Source organism: Trematomus bernacchii, unplaced genomic scaffold, assembly GCF_902827165.1.
Source record: "Trematomus bernacchii unplaced genomic scaffold, fTreBer1.1, whole genome shotgun sequence".
Taxonomy (NCBI): Eukaryota; Metazoa; Chordata; class Actinopteri; order Perciformes; family Nototheniidae; genus Trematomus; species Trematomus bernacchii.
In genome coordinates, this window is record NW_022988050.1 from 5981652 (window position 1) to 6002342 (window position 20691).

At 39.4% G+C, this 20691-nt stretch overlaps 1 protein-coding gene across 1 annotated transcript in view; it reads left to right on the forward strand.

Moving 5' to 3' along the window:
- The first annotated feature begins 1589 nt into the window (after positions 1-1589).
- LOC117473793 (protocadherin-15-like) overlaps positions 1590-20691 on the forward strand; it is a 138240-nt gene continuing 119138 nt past the window's right edge. The window contains exons 1-3 of the mRNA XM_034119670.1: positions 1590-1722; positions 14156-14170; positions 16327-16392. Coding sequence (XP_033975561.1) covers positions 1590-1722; positions 14156-14170; positions 16327-16392 — 214 coding nt within the window. The remainder of the gene's footprint in view (positions 1723-14155; positions 14171-16326; positions 16393-20691) is intronic.

Consider the following 20691-nt stretch of genomic DNA (forward strand, 5'->3'; position numbering starts at 1 on the left):
TGCCACCATTACTTTTATTGGGTTAATTCAACAATATGCAATGATTTACTACTGCACACAAATCGTTGCTAGCTTGCTAACAGCAATGATTGTCATTTCACGTGAGTAATCATATAGCAGCGTGCTTAAGAAAGTACCCAAAACAAACCACAGCTTGGAGCTATAGGTAGTAGGCTAGTTAGCTTGGCATGCTAAAATGCTAGTTCTTGATATAGCAAATAAACACTGTTAATTTCTTTAATTCGATTTTGGTTATTTTTATTTTTATTGTGTAAACTTAAGTCTAAAATAACAGAAACACCCGTAGAACCTTAAGGTTTAAGGATAATAACTATTTGTTGCTCTTATTAGTTAGTGACAAATAGCTTTGGTTGCTAAACTACGATTGGACCATTGCTGTTCAGGGACACATTTTGGCCTAGCTAATGGTCAATTGCTCACAATAATGGTGCTGGATCAGTACACTGTAATACTTTATACTCATTTTGTATACACAGTGCACTCAGTAGACCAATAAGGTAGAGGTTAAAGAAGCTAATTTGTACCCAGACGTTTAGTTCAAAGGCCAGACTGACTGGCTGCTATTAAGATTAATTTAGAGAAGTGCAACCTACCACCCACCTCAACAAACTCTTTGCTTTGAGTCTGTGCTGAAGAGCTAAATTATGTTATGTCTCGCAGGTCATCTCACTTTTTATGTTTGTGCCAGTGAGTAAGTGGGCAGTATTGATGCTAGATGGGTTCGAGATGCATTACCACAAAGCAATCAAAGACCAATTTACAGACACGTACGCGACTCAGAAAATACAAAAAATTGAGTCTTTAACTGAGAACTTCAAAGAAACTTATTTTCCCTTCAGCTGTACATGCTCTCTCTATAAAATGTAATTACTCTCAACCTAAGCACTCACACGCACACACATCAGCTCTCTCTCACTCTCTCTCCAAGCATCGTTCAAATCGTCTAATGTATTATCAACTGTGTCAAATCCTCCGCTGAAAGATCTGAGGTGTTGTTGCCACCGCTGGCATTTTACATTGCACAAAATATTTCCATCTCTATCATCATCCCCAGGTTTCTATATTTCCCTGTGTGACTGCAATACCTGCGAAACGATCATTAACTCTGATGCACGAGCACAAAGATTGATCAAAGATTTCAGATTGGTGACTTGAATTGCACCTATAAAAATGAATAATGGATGCCATCTGCACTTTAGATTGTGAGGGTATCTCACCTTGGGGATGTAATGGAGTGCCCCGTCAATATAGATAGAAAGAATATTTTAATTCATCGCTTACTTCTGTTCGAGGGGTGGGCTGTGAACAAGCAGTTCTGCTACTTCAAACTCTGTATTTCTGCTGCTGTGTCTCTCAGTGGCAGATGTCATCTTTTGAGCATTTTAATGCATGCTTCCAACTCGCTGTTCACTGAAAGCCAGAGCACAGGTGGCCTTTCCTGAAAAGGAAGTAGCTGAAAATTACTGCTTTCAATGTTGCATGCTGCTCAACAAAAAAATGAGGTGAGTGACTGACCTGTGTTTATGTGCTCTCTCCTCCTCTCTCTGCAGCAGGATGTTTGGTGAAGCATGGTGGTGAAGATGGTTAGAACACACTTAATGGGGCCACTGTCATGGGGCCGGGTCAAATGGCCGAGCATAATGGGAACAGGAGTCCTTTATCTGCTGCTGCTATCAACCTGTCTCGGACAAGATACGGAAGGTAAAAGCATCCTTTATCCTCCCACTCCTTATCCATCTATTATTCCGTCACTCTCTTTGTCTTTGTCAGTCAGTCTCTCTGTCTTTGTCTTCATCTTTTCTCCCTGTCTGATAATTGAGAGTCTAAATCCAGTCCGCTCAGCAGGGATTTAATATCAGGGTTGGGCTCATGGCTTCTTTTTTTTTTACTTCAGGCACTTGGGGAGTAAGCAGATCTCAGCCAGCTTCTGTGTGGAAGATTTTCCTGATTCATTATTGATCCTCTGATGATTGGTGTTTTGTTAAGAGAGCCACAACATTATTCGTCAAAGGGTATTAAGCAGTATATTCAGTTCTACATCTTCTAATATAATTTACTACAGTCATTTTTGTATTTAATTTACCCTAACAGCTTCTGCCTTACTACTGTTTATGTTTCAACAACTATTGGATAGATGGCCATTTCATTTGATACAGACATCTACAGTATGTCCCCATGAGAACACATTTTATTTACTTTTGTGAAGCAATTACTTTTTGTACAGTAACAGTCCAAATGTAACTTTATCTAAACATTTGGAAGTGACTACATAAATCAAAACTAATGCAACTCCTATCAGCAGTAGCTATACATTAAGTCTATACAAATAATGAAATGTTAACATGCTAACAAGCTAAACTTAAACAAAGTAAACATTATACTTAACCTCAGCATGTTTATGTACTGTACTATAGTCAGCCTATTAGCAGATGTTCATACATCCTGTTTCCAGACAAACTAATACATAAAATGTAGTCTTATTCACTCATTTCACAATGTAAGAATACTATGAAATACTTTTGATAATACCAATAGTTATTGAAAAGAAAAAATGCCAGGTATATTTGAATGTTGTAAACAAAAACACCCATGTTCCTGTTACTGAACTGAGAGCAAACTGAGGCAAGGTACAGTAAAAAATGAAGTCATCGCCATTGGGAGAGTTCAGCATAATACGCTCTTGACCTCCTACTCAATTTGTCTGAATATTAATATTCCATTTAACTTTTAGTCCCAAGCGATTTATCTGGTTGACATTTAGCTGACAGGGTTCTGCAGCCAAAGTTAAATGTCTGAGTGTACATCTCTCTGCAGAGGAAGAAGTGGAGCCTGGGCATCAAGTGTGTAAATGTAGGGTTTTTTTGCGAGTTCGGTGAAGTTCACAACTCTCAAAGTCCCTTCAATTAAAATCTCCCATGACCCTTCTTTATCTCCTCTTTTCTGCTCATCATACATGTCAACCTGCATTAAAAACCACCTGTGCAACTGTTCCCTAAACAGGGTGTCAAAACAAGTTTGCAATTCTATTTCCGCCAGATATGCACACAACAAGAATAGTGAGTTTTAATGAGCCTGGAATGTTCAGGTTGACAGACAATATGTTGCTCAGTTTGTATCCCCTCATGACATGAGTGTGTTTTTAATGAGCTCCATTCCCAGGAGGAGCGGTTGATTTTAGCTGTTTGGACCCCTGCATGACAAGAATCCTGGTATGTTTTAATTAGCCGGGGTCCAAATGTACAGTACGAGACTATATTTATCCACTTTTTGGTTTCCCCTGTGACAAGGATACCAGTTTATTTTTAATGTGGGTGAGACACCACACAATGTGTCAAATGTGGCTTTTGGGCTGAAAGTCTAACAGCTCCAAACCCATAACTTGTACTTAATTACAGTAAAATCATGACATCTTAATGCTCATTGCTGCAATTTGACTTGTAGCACACAAGCAGCTTACTCTATTGTTTTTTGGAGTCAAATTTGACATTACTTGCTCTGAATTGAGCAGAACTTTAAACTCTCTGCTCTGGTGAAATCCTCCACTTGACATGACTGTGATTATAAATTCATTTGAAGCCCGCCGGGTGTAGGCGGTGCTTTCCTAGTTGTTTTAATTGAATGTGACTTATCTGCGAATACGACAAGACACAACAGAAGGCATGAAAAGAGTTATGCTGGAGCTGTTGTTTATTGAGTGTGATGATGTGCCTGTATCTCTGTGTTTGTGCTGCTGTGAATGTATTTCTGCGCACCTGTGTCATGGTCGCCTGCTTGACAATTAAACGGTGCTGCTTTCTGTGGTAATAAGCCTGTAATTATGTGACACAACAATATCCCCTGCCAAAATTAAACAACAGCGCATTATTGTATTAGCCAGATACTGTATTACCTGATAGCTCCTGTCTCAGCATACTGTAGATTCTCATGCCAGCCACATTTTTGTAAAAGGACTTTGACTCTATGTAAATGACCGTACATTGCATGACCCTCTCCCATACTGATAACTATCCCTTCACTACAGAGTGTCACTTCAAATTAATTCATACTCACAGCCGTAGAGACCTTTGCATATAAAGAGAGGGTATAAATAGAAAGGTAAATTGTGGGGCACACTCTCCACCATCTACAAAAAGCAGTAAACAGCTTTCACTATAAAAACAGACAGCATGCTTTTTTAACAGTATATTGCGGATTGTTTAAGACCATGCCTGAAACAATGAGCATATTGAATACATTTACTACCTCATAAATAGTTTACAAAGCCCTTTTAAAGAAATGTTTAAGTTTACATCCTTGTTTGCTTACCAGCCAGTCACCTCGTTGACTGCCTTTTTATTTATTTAATGCAGAATACTTTGGAAACGGGGGAATCATTTGGTTTTAAAAGCATTCTGGTTTCCATTTTTGGTCCATGTAGTATTGACCAATCACAGTTGCAATCTATGCGGAGAGCAAAAGAAGCAGAAAACATTGTCCAAAATATAATCTCCAAGCCCGGCAGCTCACATGTGACAACAATTTAGCTTTTCATTAGCAAGGCTTATTGGCCATTTGTGAAAAAAACTGTTGAAATAGTCCCTCGGCTCCAACTTCATTTGTATGTCTCAGTTTGTCTATACCCACTGTAAAAACAATATGTCTAGGTAGAGAAATTCTTAGCCCAGATATCCATTATCCGGATATGCCATGGATTCAAAGATTGGCTACATTTCTTGGTGGATTACTGCCTCAATCAGTAGAGTAGCATGAAACCACCTGTACTTTCATCATGGTGTGAGTACTGGAGAACAATATGTAAATGAAACAGCATCCCTTTAAGGGTCATACTGTCCTCCCCAACACCGGGCCGAGGGTTTGTAGTGGTGCTATCAAGGGCGTGGAAATTACATTTGCAAATTGAAGATGGACACTAGTGCTGTCTCAAGCAATCCCCAAACTATTTGTGTAACTGGTTTGGACATTTGTAATTGCATACTGCTGCTGGAAAACAGGCACTTGAGAGGAACACAGAGAGAGGAAATAAATATGTGTTAGTGCGACTGCTTGTGCGCGAGAGACCAAAAGCAAGCAAGTGTTACGATTCAATTACAAATGCCCTTGACAAAAATATGTTGATTCATATTGGTGGATATAGCTCCTGTTTTGAGATTTGTACTGTATGATTGACTGATGATCAGTTTTGATGACAAGTGCAGCTCCAGTCCGCAGTCAGTGAAGCAGAGTGTAGAGGGAGATACACACGGTGCGGTTGATACAAATGACAGCACCTTGAGCCTATAGGAGCAGCCCATAAGACAACCTTCACCCCCAGAAAAATCCCCCAAAAAAACCATATGTCATCAACTATCCCTGAACATTGTCACATGCCAATTTGGTAGACATTGCCCTATCCCAAACCCACCCAAGAAAACAACTTTAGGGTACCTTTATTTTGTTTTGATAAAAGAAGTTTAGATTTAGACAAAAGGATTTCATCTTTACTTTAGTGTTTTATCTGTTATTTTAATCACATACAGCGTTATTCAAAAGTATTAAAGGTTTGTTCAAAACCAAAGTATTGTTTATGGTCTAGCAAGTCAACCATATGCTTGACTTGTCCAGCTATTACCACATGGTACTAGACAAAATAATACTTTCCCCCACACCAATATGGACTAACTTTTCACCTTTTACAGTATACAGTATACCACCTGCTGATATCTAGACAATTTATCGAACTTGGAAGTGAGTTCAGGAGGTTTGTTGTTGTTATTTCGGGTTGTTCTTCTGAAGACCTTTTGATCTTTCATCCCTCTCAACCTCCATATAAAGGCAGAATAATGCATGTTCAATCAAATGCAGTCAGACGCGAAAGCATGCAAGAGATAACACCTCTGTGAAGCCTATCATTCTATGTATGTGACAACGTGTCCACCCAATACATGTCTGTGTGATGGAGGAGGACAGTATATATTCTCATGACAAATATGGTACTTTGCTAATGTCAATGGTGCCAGTGTGTTGGGCTTGCACTGCAGATTTATGGCATATTTTGTGCGTGTCTCTGCAAGTGTGAGGGCGGCAGTGTGAGGATGTGGGTGGAGTTGACGTTTTCAAGGTGATTTTAATATTTATCACTGCTTTCCTTTGTTGTTGATATTTCATCCACAGTGAACAACTCTGCCATCCCTCCTCACTTCAGCCCTTCCTTCTAGCTTTATCACTTTCTTCTCCTTTTTCTGGTCGACCATTTCTTTCTATCATCCCCTCTCATCTCCTTGTTGTAACCTGATATCTAAAGCAGAGTAGTATTTCTCTAGATTGGTATTTCTTTAGTTTGTGAACTCTTCCCCTCTCACATTTATGTGCTACCTGTACTCTGACAATGCCACTCTCCATCGCTATATATTGCTTTTAAAATACTGCAGGTTATATTTTGCCTATAGTCAATACCAGAGACTCTGTCCTTGACACACACCTATAGCTCCTATATATCACTTTGGAGAACTTCAGTCAGTATTGGAATACCTACTGATTTGACCTTTTCAGATAAAGGTCAAATAATGAGAAGAATCGGGGTAAACATCATACAAAACAGAACAGAATAAAAACACATACAAACATTGCATTTAAAGAAATAATACATTTGTTTTATCAAGCGCTTTTATAGGTGCCCAAAGACCCCTTAAAAAGATAAAAATAAATATATAAAATCAAATAAAAATCCAGCTAATAAAACAACGTTTAACATACCAGCAATCACACATTAAATGCCAGTCTAAAAAGGTGAGTTTTGGTCAGTGTTTTAGAGGTTGGGAAGTCAAGATATGTCTAGCCTTGATCTGCATTAACAAAATGAAAATCTTGAAAACACTTATTATATCTGACTTATAAGCTTGTTTAACCTTAAAAGAAAAGTTAAAATAAAAATGAGTGTTATTCTCATGGGGGCATTGCATTTTGGAACCATGACTTGCTTAATGACAATTTATCCATTCAACCAGCACCTCTGTGCAACAGTTACACCATGTCATCATTCAGTGGTGATACTGTTCTGTGTGCAGACTGTTTAAACATGCAACCTAATTGAGATTTTGGAAAGCTAAACACATGCACATTGCCTTGCTTTTTCTTTTCAAGTTTCAACACGAGTTGAACAAAGGATAAACCAGTTAGCTTTAGAGGTTTCATTTTCAATTTAATAATAGGCAAAGCTATCGGTTTCCCCCTGCCTCCATTCACCATGTGATGCTAGCGTCAATACATCCTGACTTAAAGTGGACCTATCATGCTATATTTGAAACATATATTCTCTTTTCCAGCCCTGTTTTTGCAAGGGCTGATTCTGCTTTTGTGGCAGACTACAGCGCCACTTACAGGCCTGGCATATGTACTACAGCGTCACCAGCGCTTTCGAGCGGTCTCTCATTCCCCTGATAGGTGGAGAGTTGCCCATATAGGCGGAGCACCCCTTTTCTGACGTCAGAAAAATTCAAATAATAATCAGCTCCGTTGCAGCCCCGTTTTTAGAGATTTGGGTATGGAGGAAAAGAGAGAGGGTTGTGTTTTCTGACACTTGGTGAGTTCCCTGACACACCGGGGACACATATTCATGTATAAAAAACGTACAAAAGTGCATTTTTGCATGATAGGTCCCCTTTAAGCTCCTCTCTTAAAGGGAACCTGTGGAGTTTTTCCGTCAGCAAATTTTTAGGATTGCATCTTGGATAATATTTTCTCACATATCACAGTGTCTTCAAACCATTGCTTAAAGTTGTCTAGATAACTTAGCAGGGTTCCTTCGGAGCAAAGAAGCATTGATCATCTAATTTCTTTCCTAGAAAGAAAGCAAATAAACGCATAACCCGAAATGTCCAACTTTTCCTTTCGAAATGTTTTTTACAGCAGATCTCAAATCCAGGCTTTGCTTACAGAAAACCATGTCCCAGGCAACCATGAGAGCATTTGGGGTTACTGGAGGGATGTTTTTGTATTTCCACCACATGTTTCGAGAATAACTACAGCCTTTTTACCACTACTGCTGTCAGCCATGTTCAACCCCTTCCCGGTCGGCACAGGACTGACATACTGAGACAGAGAGAGAGAGAAGGACAGAGTCAGGATAATGGATAAGCCAGCACAGTGACAAAGTGGTGATCCCTACACTGTGTGTGTGTGTGTGTGTGTGTGTGTGTGTGTGTGTGTGTGTGGTGTGTGTGTGTGTGTGTGTGTGTGTGTGTGTGTGTGTGTGTGTGTGTGTGTGTGTGTGTGTGTGTGTGTGTGTGTGTGTGTGTGTGTGTGTGTGTGTGTGTGTGTGTGTGTGTGTGTGTGTGTGTGTGTGTGTGTGTGTGTGTGTGTGTGTGTGTGTGTGTGTGTGTGTGTGTGTGTGTGTGTGTGTGTGTGTGTGTGTGTGTGTGTGTGTGTGTGTGTGTGTGTGTGTGTGTGTGTGTGTGTGTGTGTGTGTGTGCAAGCGGTTCTCCAATCCGTTTTCTCCAGAGATACATCAATCAAACGCAAGGTCACACTGTGTCTCTTCTACAGTCCTTTCCTTTTACTCCTCTCTTCACATCCATCCATCCATCCATCCTTGCTTCTTTTAGTATCTCCTCAACCTCTCCTCCCCTTCAATTTCTTCTCTGTCCCTTGAAAAGTCTCCCCTCACCTCTTCGATGTTGTGCCCTCTGTGCCTCCTCTGCCCTCCATGGATGAATGGATCGGATGGATAGATGAATGGGTGATGGATGAATGGCTGGCCGGTTTGGTAGCGGAGGGAAGACGGAGAGGGATCGGACCCGAGGGAGAGGCGCTGATTGGTGTACCTGCTGAAGCAAGCTTAAAAAGGACATGACACATGAGAACTTTTAGAGGAAAAACACACTTTTTGCGGTCTGTATGCTCCTATATTTCAAACCTTTGACTACCCATCTGTCAATCCTCATGTCTGAACGATTGCGAAAGTATATTTTTAAAGCGCAATTATGTTGCTAAACTTTCAAGTACGTGCATACTGTAGGCTGGAATGCATTAAGTAGTAAATAAAGGAAATTACTATCACTGCTTAAACATATACACTTTAAACATATTCATTTACATGTTTTAATCATTTTATTTGAATTTCTAAATTATCTCAAAGAGGCTCTTTGCATCATAATTAAGTTATGTAGAAAAGGCCCAATTTGTAATGAACTTACAAACCCTGTTCCACACTATTAATAGCAACATACTCTTATTTTTAAATATTAGATCACTGTTACACCATAAATCCTCATTAATTTGTATTCTGTGCATATGTTAAGAACTGTCAAAACACATCATTTCTGCAGATTTTACTGAATTGTTTTAAAGAGTATTTTAAAAGCTTTTTTCTAAAATGACATCTCAATTGGAAATCATATAAATGGCAGACTCTTTGATCTCCCAACCATCAATTTTACTTCAGGGTATCTCAGCAGATTAGACAGTTTCATCATAAAATGTTTACATGTCTTGAGTGTGCCACATCCAAACTCTGTGGCCATCAGTCAACAGCGGAACTTGTCTGTCCTCTAAAGACAGACATCTTTCTTCAAAAATCTAATCAACACAGATGTCTCACAAGACGAGTACTTCCTTTGTTGAATTATTCCAGCATATTTTGGAGTTTACCAGCACTGGGTTTTCCTATTCACAGTCTAGACTCCAGGCAAGGTAGCCAAGCGACTATTTAACAGATGGTAACAAGTAGGAAGCAGTCAAGTACAAATTCAACTTTAAATGAGCACAACCTTTTCACAATATGGCACAGTAAAAAAAACATTACATTTCACTTGTTAGACACTTTTATCCAAAGCGACTTCAGTACTACAGGCAATCCCCACAGGAGCAATTTGGGGTGAAGTGTCTTGCTGACTGCAGTGGGACTTGAACTTGCTATCCTCTGATTCGAAGATCAGCGCACTAACCCACTGAGCAACAGCCTCCCTTATAAAGCATTAAAACATATTTTGTAAAATACTTTCAAGCCTGGAATTTGAAAGTTAGCAGCCACTTATTGTTATAGTTGTTTTCCCGTTTCCAGGCTCAGCTACGCTAACTAGGCTTAAGCTTCATATTTATTTTGAAAAGACATAGTAAAAGGGGCTTTGATCTTCTCTCTAAGGAAGACAGTCAATACTTCTCCAAAGTGTGGAACTTTTGCTTTAAGGTTGTTTGTTTTCCTTGACTACAATAGCAACATCATTCAACCCATTCCCCACTGGATAACACAGAAGAATAAGTAACAATACAATCTTTAGAGGACCACCTGCTACTTTTAATCTTCTGTGAAGTGGGCCCAACAGTGCATCTTTCACTGGCCTAATCCAAAACATCACCAGTCAATTATTTCAGTGGAAGCTGGCCAGTGCCATGGCTCCGATGCCTGTGGTATTCTTCTTCACTGTCACTTGGAAAGAAAGCATCCGCAGCTTGCCAATACTTTCTGCTGGTCCATGTCGACTTACTTTGTGCCATGGAGTTAACCTCTGCAGACACTCGGCTGCTCTTTATCCTTGAGTTTTATGAACTGCTGCCATAATTAATATTCGGATTTCTCTCCAAGTATGTGCTAATTTCCCCAGGCACTTTATCTTTCCACAATGTTCCACTGCTATGCTTAACATATGTTCCCTCCAAATAATTCATGTAAATTGATTCTTTCAAAACACTTTCTTAGAGTCTGGTAGTAAAGTAGACATCCATAGTGAACAGTTTTATTTACATTTAAAGCAATCACATTTTATATTTGGGGATTCACACCTTGGAGTTAGATAAATAGATCAATATTCTTGTCATATCCATCAGTTGTGCTAGCTAATGCTAGCTTAGCATAAAGAAATAAGGGGAAACAGGTAATCCGGCTCAGCCCCAAGTCTGGCTTTAGGCTTACTTATTAAAACGTCAATTTGTTTTGTTAAATCTGTACAAAAACCTTATCTAAATTAAAATAATGTGTTTTATTTAGAGGCTGAATGAATGTCGAACTTTACTGATGTGATAATAACAACACATTAAAGCCAATATTGATGCCTTTATTCTAGGCAGCTTTTCTTTGCAGTTACTCGTTCAACAATTGACACATTTTCCATGTGCCTCATTGACTCCTCATGTATATTTGATGGTAACTCTAGCGTGTGTGAGCACAGACACGCGAACAGGCTCAATTGTGTAAAATGTGTAAAGTGGCGTGAACATGCTCATGGAGTTGTGTCGTGAAGGGACGGTTCCTAAGCAGCATGCCTGAGTGTGTGTCATGGTGATATAGTTGCTAAGCTGCGTGCGTCTTTGTGTACTAAACAACAATATAGGTTTTCATCAAGACTCTCGGGTGATTGCCACATTCACATTCACTTCCTTCCCTCTTCTTTCTTTGTCAACCTTTTCCTAATGGGGACTGTTTTTCCTGCCGCCCTTGGCAACCCGTACCTGCTTTAGCCCGCCTGCCAAATTTAGATGGAGATAATTTGAATAATAAATAAGGAAGATATTGATTGAAAGCCTCCAGGTTGAAATTAAAAGGCATTGGGTTGATGATAAATCTGAAAAGAAGAATGCTTTTCTCATTGACTGCACTTGATATAGTCTGAACAGAGAGGTCTATTTCAAAGCCTTTTTTTTTATAAATATGGTCGACACCTTGAACGCTCAACCTTTCATTCCCATCACACAGCTCTCCATGGAGCTTTTCATCAGCTTGACAGAAACCTGGCATTAGATAGATTTATTCACTTTCTCATGCACAAAGTCATTTCAGTGATTATTTTATTACAGAAACTTTGAAAAAGGAGAGCAGAATAAAATGTGTGTGTGCTTACAGGAAGACAAGTACATATCAATGAGGGAAGAAATGCATGAGAAAACTTTTGAGGGTGAGCATGAGTGGAGACTTAAGGAGGATAAGTACCGGCATACAGGAGAACACTAACTATGATATAGGGGCCCTATTATTGGATATCTCATACAAACAAGGGCACGCTTGTGAGGAAATGTGCCTGTGACCTATGTGGAAGGAGAGCAGAGGATTTGCATTTCTCTGAAATAGATTTTCCTTATACTATGTATTTGATTTCAAACACCTATACTGGCAAACACATGGAAGCCTTTCTTCTAATCGAGATTTAACTTGAAAGAGCTGGCAACGATTTCTTCAAATGTATCCTAGACAGTTACAAATTAGACTTTAAATGAGCCTTACCTACTCGTTCCTGGTGTACAGATTTAAAAAGGTTTAGCTCATTTCAATTTGAAATCTCATGGTGTTCATCTGTCAGTTTAGGTTAAAACCCAGACTGTTTCATCCCATTTAATTCTTATCATTTGAGGGGGAAAGCAGACTGACAGGTAGAGGGAAGGAGGCAGATGAGAAGAGACAGAGGAGGGAAGAAACCGAGAGGTGAAAGAGAGACAGAGATGCCCCATAGAGAACAAATGGCTGCTTAGTAATAAATGAGCAGCATCAACTTACACTGAAGGATAAAAAGGCAGTCAAGCAGGGGATACACATCTGTCATCTGCTGTTCACACACACACAAACACACATACACACACCCACAGGCCAGCTGGTAGAGTCTGATGTAACTAGTGACTATTGTCCCACGCCTCGTGGATCTTTCTGCATTGCTAACCGGAGATGCACCCATAGAAAATCCCTAAAAGGGTAACGGGTAAAATTCTCGCTCACATCACAGAGACCTTGGATGGTGGACGAAGGCAAAAGCAATCATGCCGTGTATGTGGCTGGAAAGATAATGAGGGTGCACATTGGTCAGGGCACCGAGGTGGAACTAAAGGGACAGCATGAACCTCATGACCATTGAGCTTAAATAATAAAATACTTCAACCCGCTGGAGAGAATTCAGTTAGCAGAAAATGGTCATTTTGGTCATCATCATATCGCTGCTGGGAAATCCTGTCAAGGAATTTGAGTATTTTTGGATCTTATACTATTGCACAGAAAATACAAGGCACAATCCAGTCTCTCAAAGAATAGTGTTCATAAAATGAAAAGCCTAATTTAGCAAACAGAATTGAAGCAGGGGCAACATCACGGCTCCTTTAAAACCTCTTGCTCTTTGAAACAAATTGTCTGTTGTGTATCTGTTTGTCAAAAACGGTATAAATGTATTTTTGGTGCACATTTAAAGTGTATAGAAGCGTTTTGCATTGGAGATAAGGCTGAGTAGAAACACCAAATGTAAAGTAGCATGCTAGCTAACAGGTAAGCAAGGACACAAACTACACTGGTTATGAATTGGCAGGATAATGAGCATTGTTGTTTGACTAACACTATGAATGTTTTATATATATATGTAATATTTGCCATATTTGCAACACATCATCACATATCATAGATGTGCACACAGCACATGCATGCGTGTACAAGTACCTTCCTTGGTTTGAGGATCATTTTTCGCCTGTTGGCTAAGAAAGCAATCATTGACTCCTTGTCAGAGTGAAAAATTACAAAACCAATCGTTTTTCCTTCTAATAGGATAAGCTCATTATGAACCCTTGGACAGTTGAATCTGTATTTGGGAACACTCAATACTGTCTCCCATAGCAAGAAACAAGACACGACACCAATGAACCCTGAGATCATCTATGATGTCACACAGTTGTAATGTGTAATCGTGGAGAGGAAGGGAGACAGAGTGAGGGAAAGTGTGATTATTGTGCCTTGAAGTCTATTTTCTAGGTGAGCAGATATCTGTCTTCCAGGCTCCCTGTGGGATTTCCCCCTCAGCTATCCTCCAGAGCTGTACAATAACAATAACCAGTGTGGTGAATGAGGGTGTTCTTGTACTTTTCCGTTTTCTGGCAGAGAGATAAAGGAGCATCCTCGAACGTTGTTACTTTTTCTCCCCTTCTGAATGGGACCATTTCAGGGCCTTCAGCTTGGGTTAATACAGTAGTACAGGGAGTGTGGATAAGCACATTAACATGTATACTGCACCTGCAAACATGCACATTTCTTATTCACTTGTACATTATTTCGTTAACATTTTTGTGCTCTACTCTAATGGATAATTCTTCTCTTTCATGATTTTCTCCTCTGCTTTTTTCTTCTTCCTATCGTCGTTTCGGCTGCTTCCTTCCTCACCTTCTTCTCTCCTTCCTGGTGGGATTTCTCAAACTGCAGACTGGCAGTATGAGGGTAAGAACTATCTCCTCTCTCTCCTTCTGCTAACTGTGTGTTCAGTCACTGTGCTGCTTTATTAACCCCCGCTCACCCCGCAGAGATGGCTCTAGAAGGCTTCTGCTGTCGTTACCGATGAAAAAACTGTGCTTTAGTCTCCTCTCATTGTCAATTCACTCTCACCTTTTTCACTCCAATTATATTATCTCTCTGCTCTTTTCCCACCAAACCCCTGTCCTCTCCCTGAGAGAGAAGAATGAGGTTAATAAGTTATAGATTATCAACTAGGCTAATCCTTTACTTTTTCTAAGTATGTATTGCTTCATCCTCAAAGCATTTTTTAGCCATGTTTTTTTTACTTCTTCTGTATTTACAATTTCTTTAAATGGTGTTAGTCACTACCTCTAAAACAACATTTCTTCACCATTTGTCATCCTTTTTTTCCTCCTCCTCTAACCACTTTCACCTCAGGGCTGTTCTACACTCTTCTGATGGTTCACCTTTACTCCTTTTAGTCACTTGCTACGGCCACTCGTAACCACACTCAGAGAAATACACCACACTGTGCTGAAGCTCCCTTTCAGTGCGAGACAGACAGAGTGATTTCAGCAGCCACTTATTTTAAAAGAAGAAACCACTTTAAAACATTTCCCCGTAATCATCCTTATTCTTCATCGTTGAGTTGTACACATTTAGTTTTCCTATCACCATCCTCATCATCAGCTTTATTTTAAGAGACTCTTGGTCCATTTTTTTAAAAGACATACAACACTCTAATATACATTTTAAAAAGGCAGTTACACCAATGTTTCCACAGATAGGTGACTGCATCGTACAGCACTGAGACACGGATTTGAAAGCAGCATAATGACAGTTATGAGAAACATTCAATCGACAGATGAATTTGTACATCAGATTTCTCAAGAGAGCATGGAACGTGTTGACTCGTGCATTACAAAACATTTCACTTGCACTGCACCACCTTGGTTTTCTAAGCAGTCTACGCAAACAATCATTATAAGCAACCTGGAGCTTCTGGAGGCTCGCCTTCTTAAACTTGACCCACAAGGGGGCAGTATACAGAGGAGTACAATAAGCTCTAAAGAGGTTCACCTTAACCTTATCTGAACACCAAGTGAATTTTCTAGCCAACATGTCAGCTTGTGTATATAAGACACGCCGCTGTCTATACATGTCGTCATCATCATCAGCCATTTCATCTGTAATGATGTGTCCCAGATACTTAGTTTTACAGCAAACAGACAGCACCTGCCCTGACAGATAGAATATTGGAAAAACCAAGGTTCTCATCCCCTTTTGCTCTGCAGATCATTACAGCGCTCTTCTTAGCATTGTATTTAACATCACATTTGACACCATAATCAGAACATATATTTAGCAACTGTTGAAATCCAGCACTGCTCGGAGAAACGATAGCCAAATCATCGGCATACATAAGATGGTTTACAATCACATTACCAATCACACATCCTGTTTTACAGCCACTTAAATCATCTGATAGATCATTCATATAGATATTAAAAAGGCATGGTGAGAGGAGCCCGCCCTGGCGAACTCCATTACCAACACCAAATGGCGCCGAGACTCCATTCCCCCATTTTATCCGCATGCTCTGGTTGGCTTACCAATAAGCCAGGATCCTAATTATACTTTTGGACACACCCCTTTGTCTCAATTTTAAAAACAGTTTATGATGGTTAACTCAGTCAAAAGCCTTAGAGGCATCAATAAAACCAATCAGAACAGTGGAATTATGTCTTCTATATGTTTCTACCATTTCCTTCCAATCATAGATGCATAGCTCAGTACCATGCTTAGCCTTGAAGCCAAACTGGTTATCTGAGGTACATAAATAAGAACATAATCTACTGTATCTAACAAAATTATTTCCAGGACTTTGGATAACACACTGGCTAGAGCTATTGATCTATAATTATCCAAGCTCCCTTCCTTGCCCGCTTTGTCCTTAATGGCAGGCACCAAGGTAACAGTCAACATGGAGTCCGGCAATATGAGTCATGAGGCCGGTAAAACAAATGGCAAGAAGAACTGCAACCTTCGGTCTTGCCAGTTTAAGGTGCTCTGCTCTATAACTGATATATAGAAGTTAACAATACAATGTTGACTAAATGTTACCTTTTTTTCTTTTCCAGAATGTAAGCTTTCTCGATCGGGTCCTCCTGCTACCATTGTTGCCATTGACGAAGAAAGCCCCAACGGTAAAGTATTGATCTGTTTTACTTCTTTATTCTGTGCTGGAAAATGTATTTAAATGGAGCTCTGTCACTCTTGCTTTTAAGACAAACACTGTTAGAAGATTTTGACCTTTGCAGCAGATGCTGATTGGTATGGCGTGTAATCTGCACTCATTGATATTCATTGGGCCTGTGTCATGGTTGGATCCCTGTCCCAGGAGATAAGACATTAGGTCATTCAATTTGAGCTGAATGGCTGTGCTTGAGCATAAACAACAACCAGATATGAGCGGCTTTCTGTGTGTACATGCTTGTGTTGCAGAATTCGAAATGTGAAGCCACAGGCAGCAGCAGGTTAGCTTAGCTTAGCCTCAAGACTGGATCAGGTGGAATAACTTGCCTACCTCTTACCGAAGATGACAAAATATGCCTAAAAGTATCTCAAATAGTTACTAATTTACATTTTATATATTTGTGTTAATCCATACCTGAAGTGTACTAGTTGCTTGGCAGGAAGTCACTGCACCTAACCATAAATTGTCCCAAAATACCCCGCAGATGAAACAAACAATAACTAATTTTTTGTGTCAAAGTGTGCTATATATCTTTTAGATTCTTCTTCTCTTCTCTTCTCTTCTCTTCTCTTCTCATCTCTTCTCTTCCTCCTCTCATCTCCTGCCACCTAAACAAAAACTGCCAGAGTTTTCAGACACCTTTCATCTCCAACAAAGGACCTATCATCAGTGTATTTTTGTCTCCAGAGATAGCTCAAACTGTTTAAGACTTTCTTTGTTAATTAGTGTCTCCTTCTTTGATGGCTGTGCCATTAAGTCTGTACAAAGAAATATTAACAAACACACAATCCCAAATCATATAACGTGTTTTTGTGTGCAGGCTTTGTGTATTCATCGTTTGTGAAGTTAGGAGAAGGTAATTGACGGCGGGATCACATTTGAATTGATTAGTTACTTTAGTCAGAGGTGCATTAAGGCTTTTGTTGGCGTTGAGGAAATGTACACAAACACGTTGGTCAGTGTGGTTAAATCACCCTCTTATCTGCAGCTTAAAGATTACCCTTCATAAACAGGAACCTGTCCTGATGTTTGCCGTGTCTGCTTTACAGCGAGGTTTTAAATTGTGAGACCTGATCACTGTAATCCTAACTGACATGGAAAGAGATTAGCAAAGCAACACCAGACAGAGAGGAAAGCTGCTTCTTCAACCAACCCAGCTGCCATGGCTGTGTCTCTTGATGTCTTAATGGATCCTATTAAGTTATCCTTCCTCTTATTTCTCCTGTTTTCATTTTTTACTGTGTTTAATAGTGTTTACTGGGTACACACACAAGGCTGGGACTGGTAATTACCCGCCACGACAGTGACGCTGGTTTAGTTTTCTCCTCGTGAGTCATCGTGGAAAAATGTGTTAAAAAAAAAACCTTCCATAACTTTGCCAGCCTTTTATGTTTTTATTTTGTCACCATGACCTTGACTATTGGCCTCAAATGTGTCTTTTTATCTGTTTTTTTAGAGTACTTCCTACAGTATATGATATCAATGCCTCAAAACACCGCTGAGGTAATTGCTTTTCTTTTGTTGTGGGTTTATACGAATAAAATCGCCTCTACAAATTCAAAATGCATTTTATTTTATGTAACTAATCCACTTCTTATTCACTCAGAAGCATGATCAAACTTTTAGAGCTTATGTAACAACGACACAGGGGGGGCTGTTTGGTTTTAGAAGTGGGAAAGACACAAACGTTTTTCAAATAACAATAAAACAATATTAAAGTATGTGAATGCTATTTCTGCAATGAGTCAATTAGACAGGCATTACATTCCTTATATCGTGCTATCCACATTTATGAAATTGTATTATTATAGAAAATAAAACCGCTGTCTAAATGACCCTTTCTGATAAAGTAAACTTACCGAAAATGTAATGTTTTGTTGATAGAGACCTCCAATTGTATGAAAGATAAATATTATATGTGCCTCTTCAATGAAACCAGCCCTCTCCTTTTCTGTCATAATATTTCATAATTTATTAATTTCGAAGCCTATTTCTTTTGAGAATATTAATTGAAAATATAGCTGCATATTGTCTGCAGACCATCATTTCTGGCTGCAGGCACAACCTGCACTCATCAGGGGTCCAGGGCTGCTGTTAAACCTTATTGCTGGGAGCACAACATACTGTATAAAAGACTACTCAGATGGGCATATTGACGTGCACATTTTGATTTGGAAGATTTTGTTTAAGAGAGAGAAATAATTAAGTTAATCAAACTGAAACTGCCTTGCATTGATAAGATGTCTTTCAGCTACAAAAAAGCTTGCACAAATTCAAGATATACATGTAATTAAAAGTTCAACCTTGTAAATAGATAAGCGAGCTAAAATGTTTTCTTTGTCTGAGTGTGTATGGCAATAACACTCGTTTCAATAGATTTTACATTTTTCTACAGATTTGCTATAAAATGTCTGCTTAATTTAGTGTTTTCTATTGAAATATTTAAAACCTCCGTCAGCTACAATGTATGCTTGAAATGCACTATGTCTGCACAAACACTCATTAATGGTGCTGCAGAACAACAATGTGTGTGTAAGGTGTGTGTTGGTGCCTGTTCGTGCAGTAATCCCCCTAACAGGGCTGTCAAATAATAATTTAGTATTGGAATGGGATATATGAATAATACCATGTATTGCTCTGCGGCTGTGAAATAGTGTTAATAGATTTAATAGAGAATCTCGCTTTAGGGTGATTATCTTGGGTTAGTGTGGGTAAAAGGGGGGGGGGGGGACAGACTCGAGGAAGGAAAAGAGGCGGAGGGAGGGAGAGTAACAAGATACAAGTTAAGGGTTTTCTTTCCCTTAGGGGAAACGCCATAAAAGATCATATTGAAATTAGGCGTTTAGTATGAATAATATCAAGTAAAAGGGTGATAATGAGTGGGAATCAGCTGAACAGACACTCACACATACATGCACAGAACATCATACAAACAACCTCATAATCTACACTCTAGCAGAGATCTTCACACTAACAAACTATACGATAACACATTCCATTTATCCATTAGGGATTACATGCTACATCAGCGTACACAATTGCATGTAATCGTGTGCAATCCTCTTTGCTTTCTGTGCTAACATTATTAGTCCACTGCTTTATTTATACTCAGTTTTGCTCATCTAGTTTGACCACTGAGAATGCTTTAAGGTTCCTGATACCACATCAAATAGTTTTGATTCCCCATGAGTAGCTCAACAGCAGCAAAGCATATCAGCTAAGGGCTATTCCCTGAAATAGTTTCACAACCTGTAGTCCATATTAGTGTCAAGATCACTGTTGAATAGTATAGTGTATAGTGAAATCACTATGTAAAACTCTGCTTGTACTGCTAGAGATCTTGAGATTCTGAAAGTTTCAGGAAAAAAGATTCTCTCTCTTTTTCTCCTGATCCATTTATATAAAAACCTGTCTGAAAATGAACTGATCAGAATTTGGCCACTCTATGATGTCATAACGTTTTTTTTGGCTTGTGTAACCATCAGCCAATCACCAACCAAGGTAACCCCCCCCCCCCCCCCCCCACACCTTATCACCTGAATCTCCTCCTCGAGCACCATTGTGTTCTTTTTAACCAAATATCTCTCAGAGGGGCGTAACATCTAAAGTAACAGACAGAGAATCAGCACTTTTGAAACAGGGCTGAAACCAGGGGCGTTTCCTGGACCTGGAAACATTAGGGGCTTAGCCCACAGAGATTTTCTTTTGGGGGTGCTGTGGGGTAGCTTGACGTTTCATAGAGGGAGCTCAAACATGTAGGGTTTCTCATTAATGTTCCGGGCGCTACAGTGGAATTTTCTCCCCACACACAGTACACGATAACCGCGACAGTTACATTGAAGGCTCGATAATCAGCTCAGGGCATATATGTGTGAGCAGGGGTAATGTGCTATTTTTATAAGTGGGGGGTGGACCTAACATCCTTTAGGGGGGTCCGGGGGCATGCTTCCCCAGAACAGAACTGTAAACAGATTTACTTTTTCTTCATGGATATTTTACAAATCACTAACTGTATTCTTGTTTTACTGTCATATAGTATTTCATACCTGTTTTTCATTTATTCTCTTTTTTTTTTTTAAACTATAATGATCATATGAAGGTGTGCCTTGGAAATAACCTTTTACATAATAATTGCATTCACTGAACACGGGAAATTACAATCCTGCCGTCCTCTCTAGTGTCATGATGAGGTTCAGGTAAAGCACGGTTAATGTATTATATTCAAAAATATCGACTCTTTGTTTGTAGA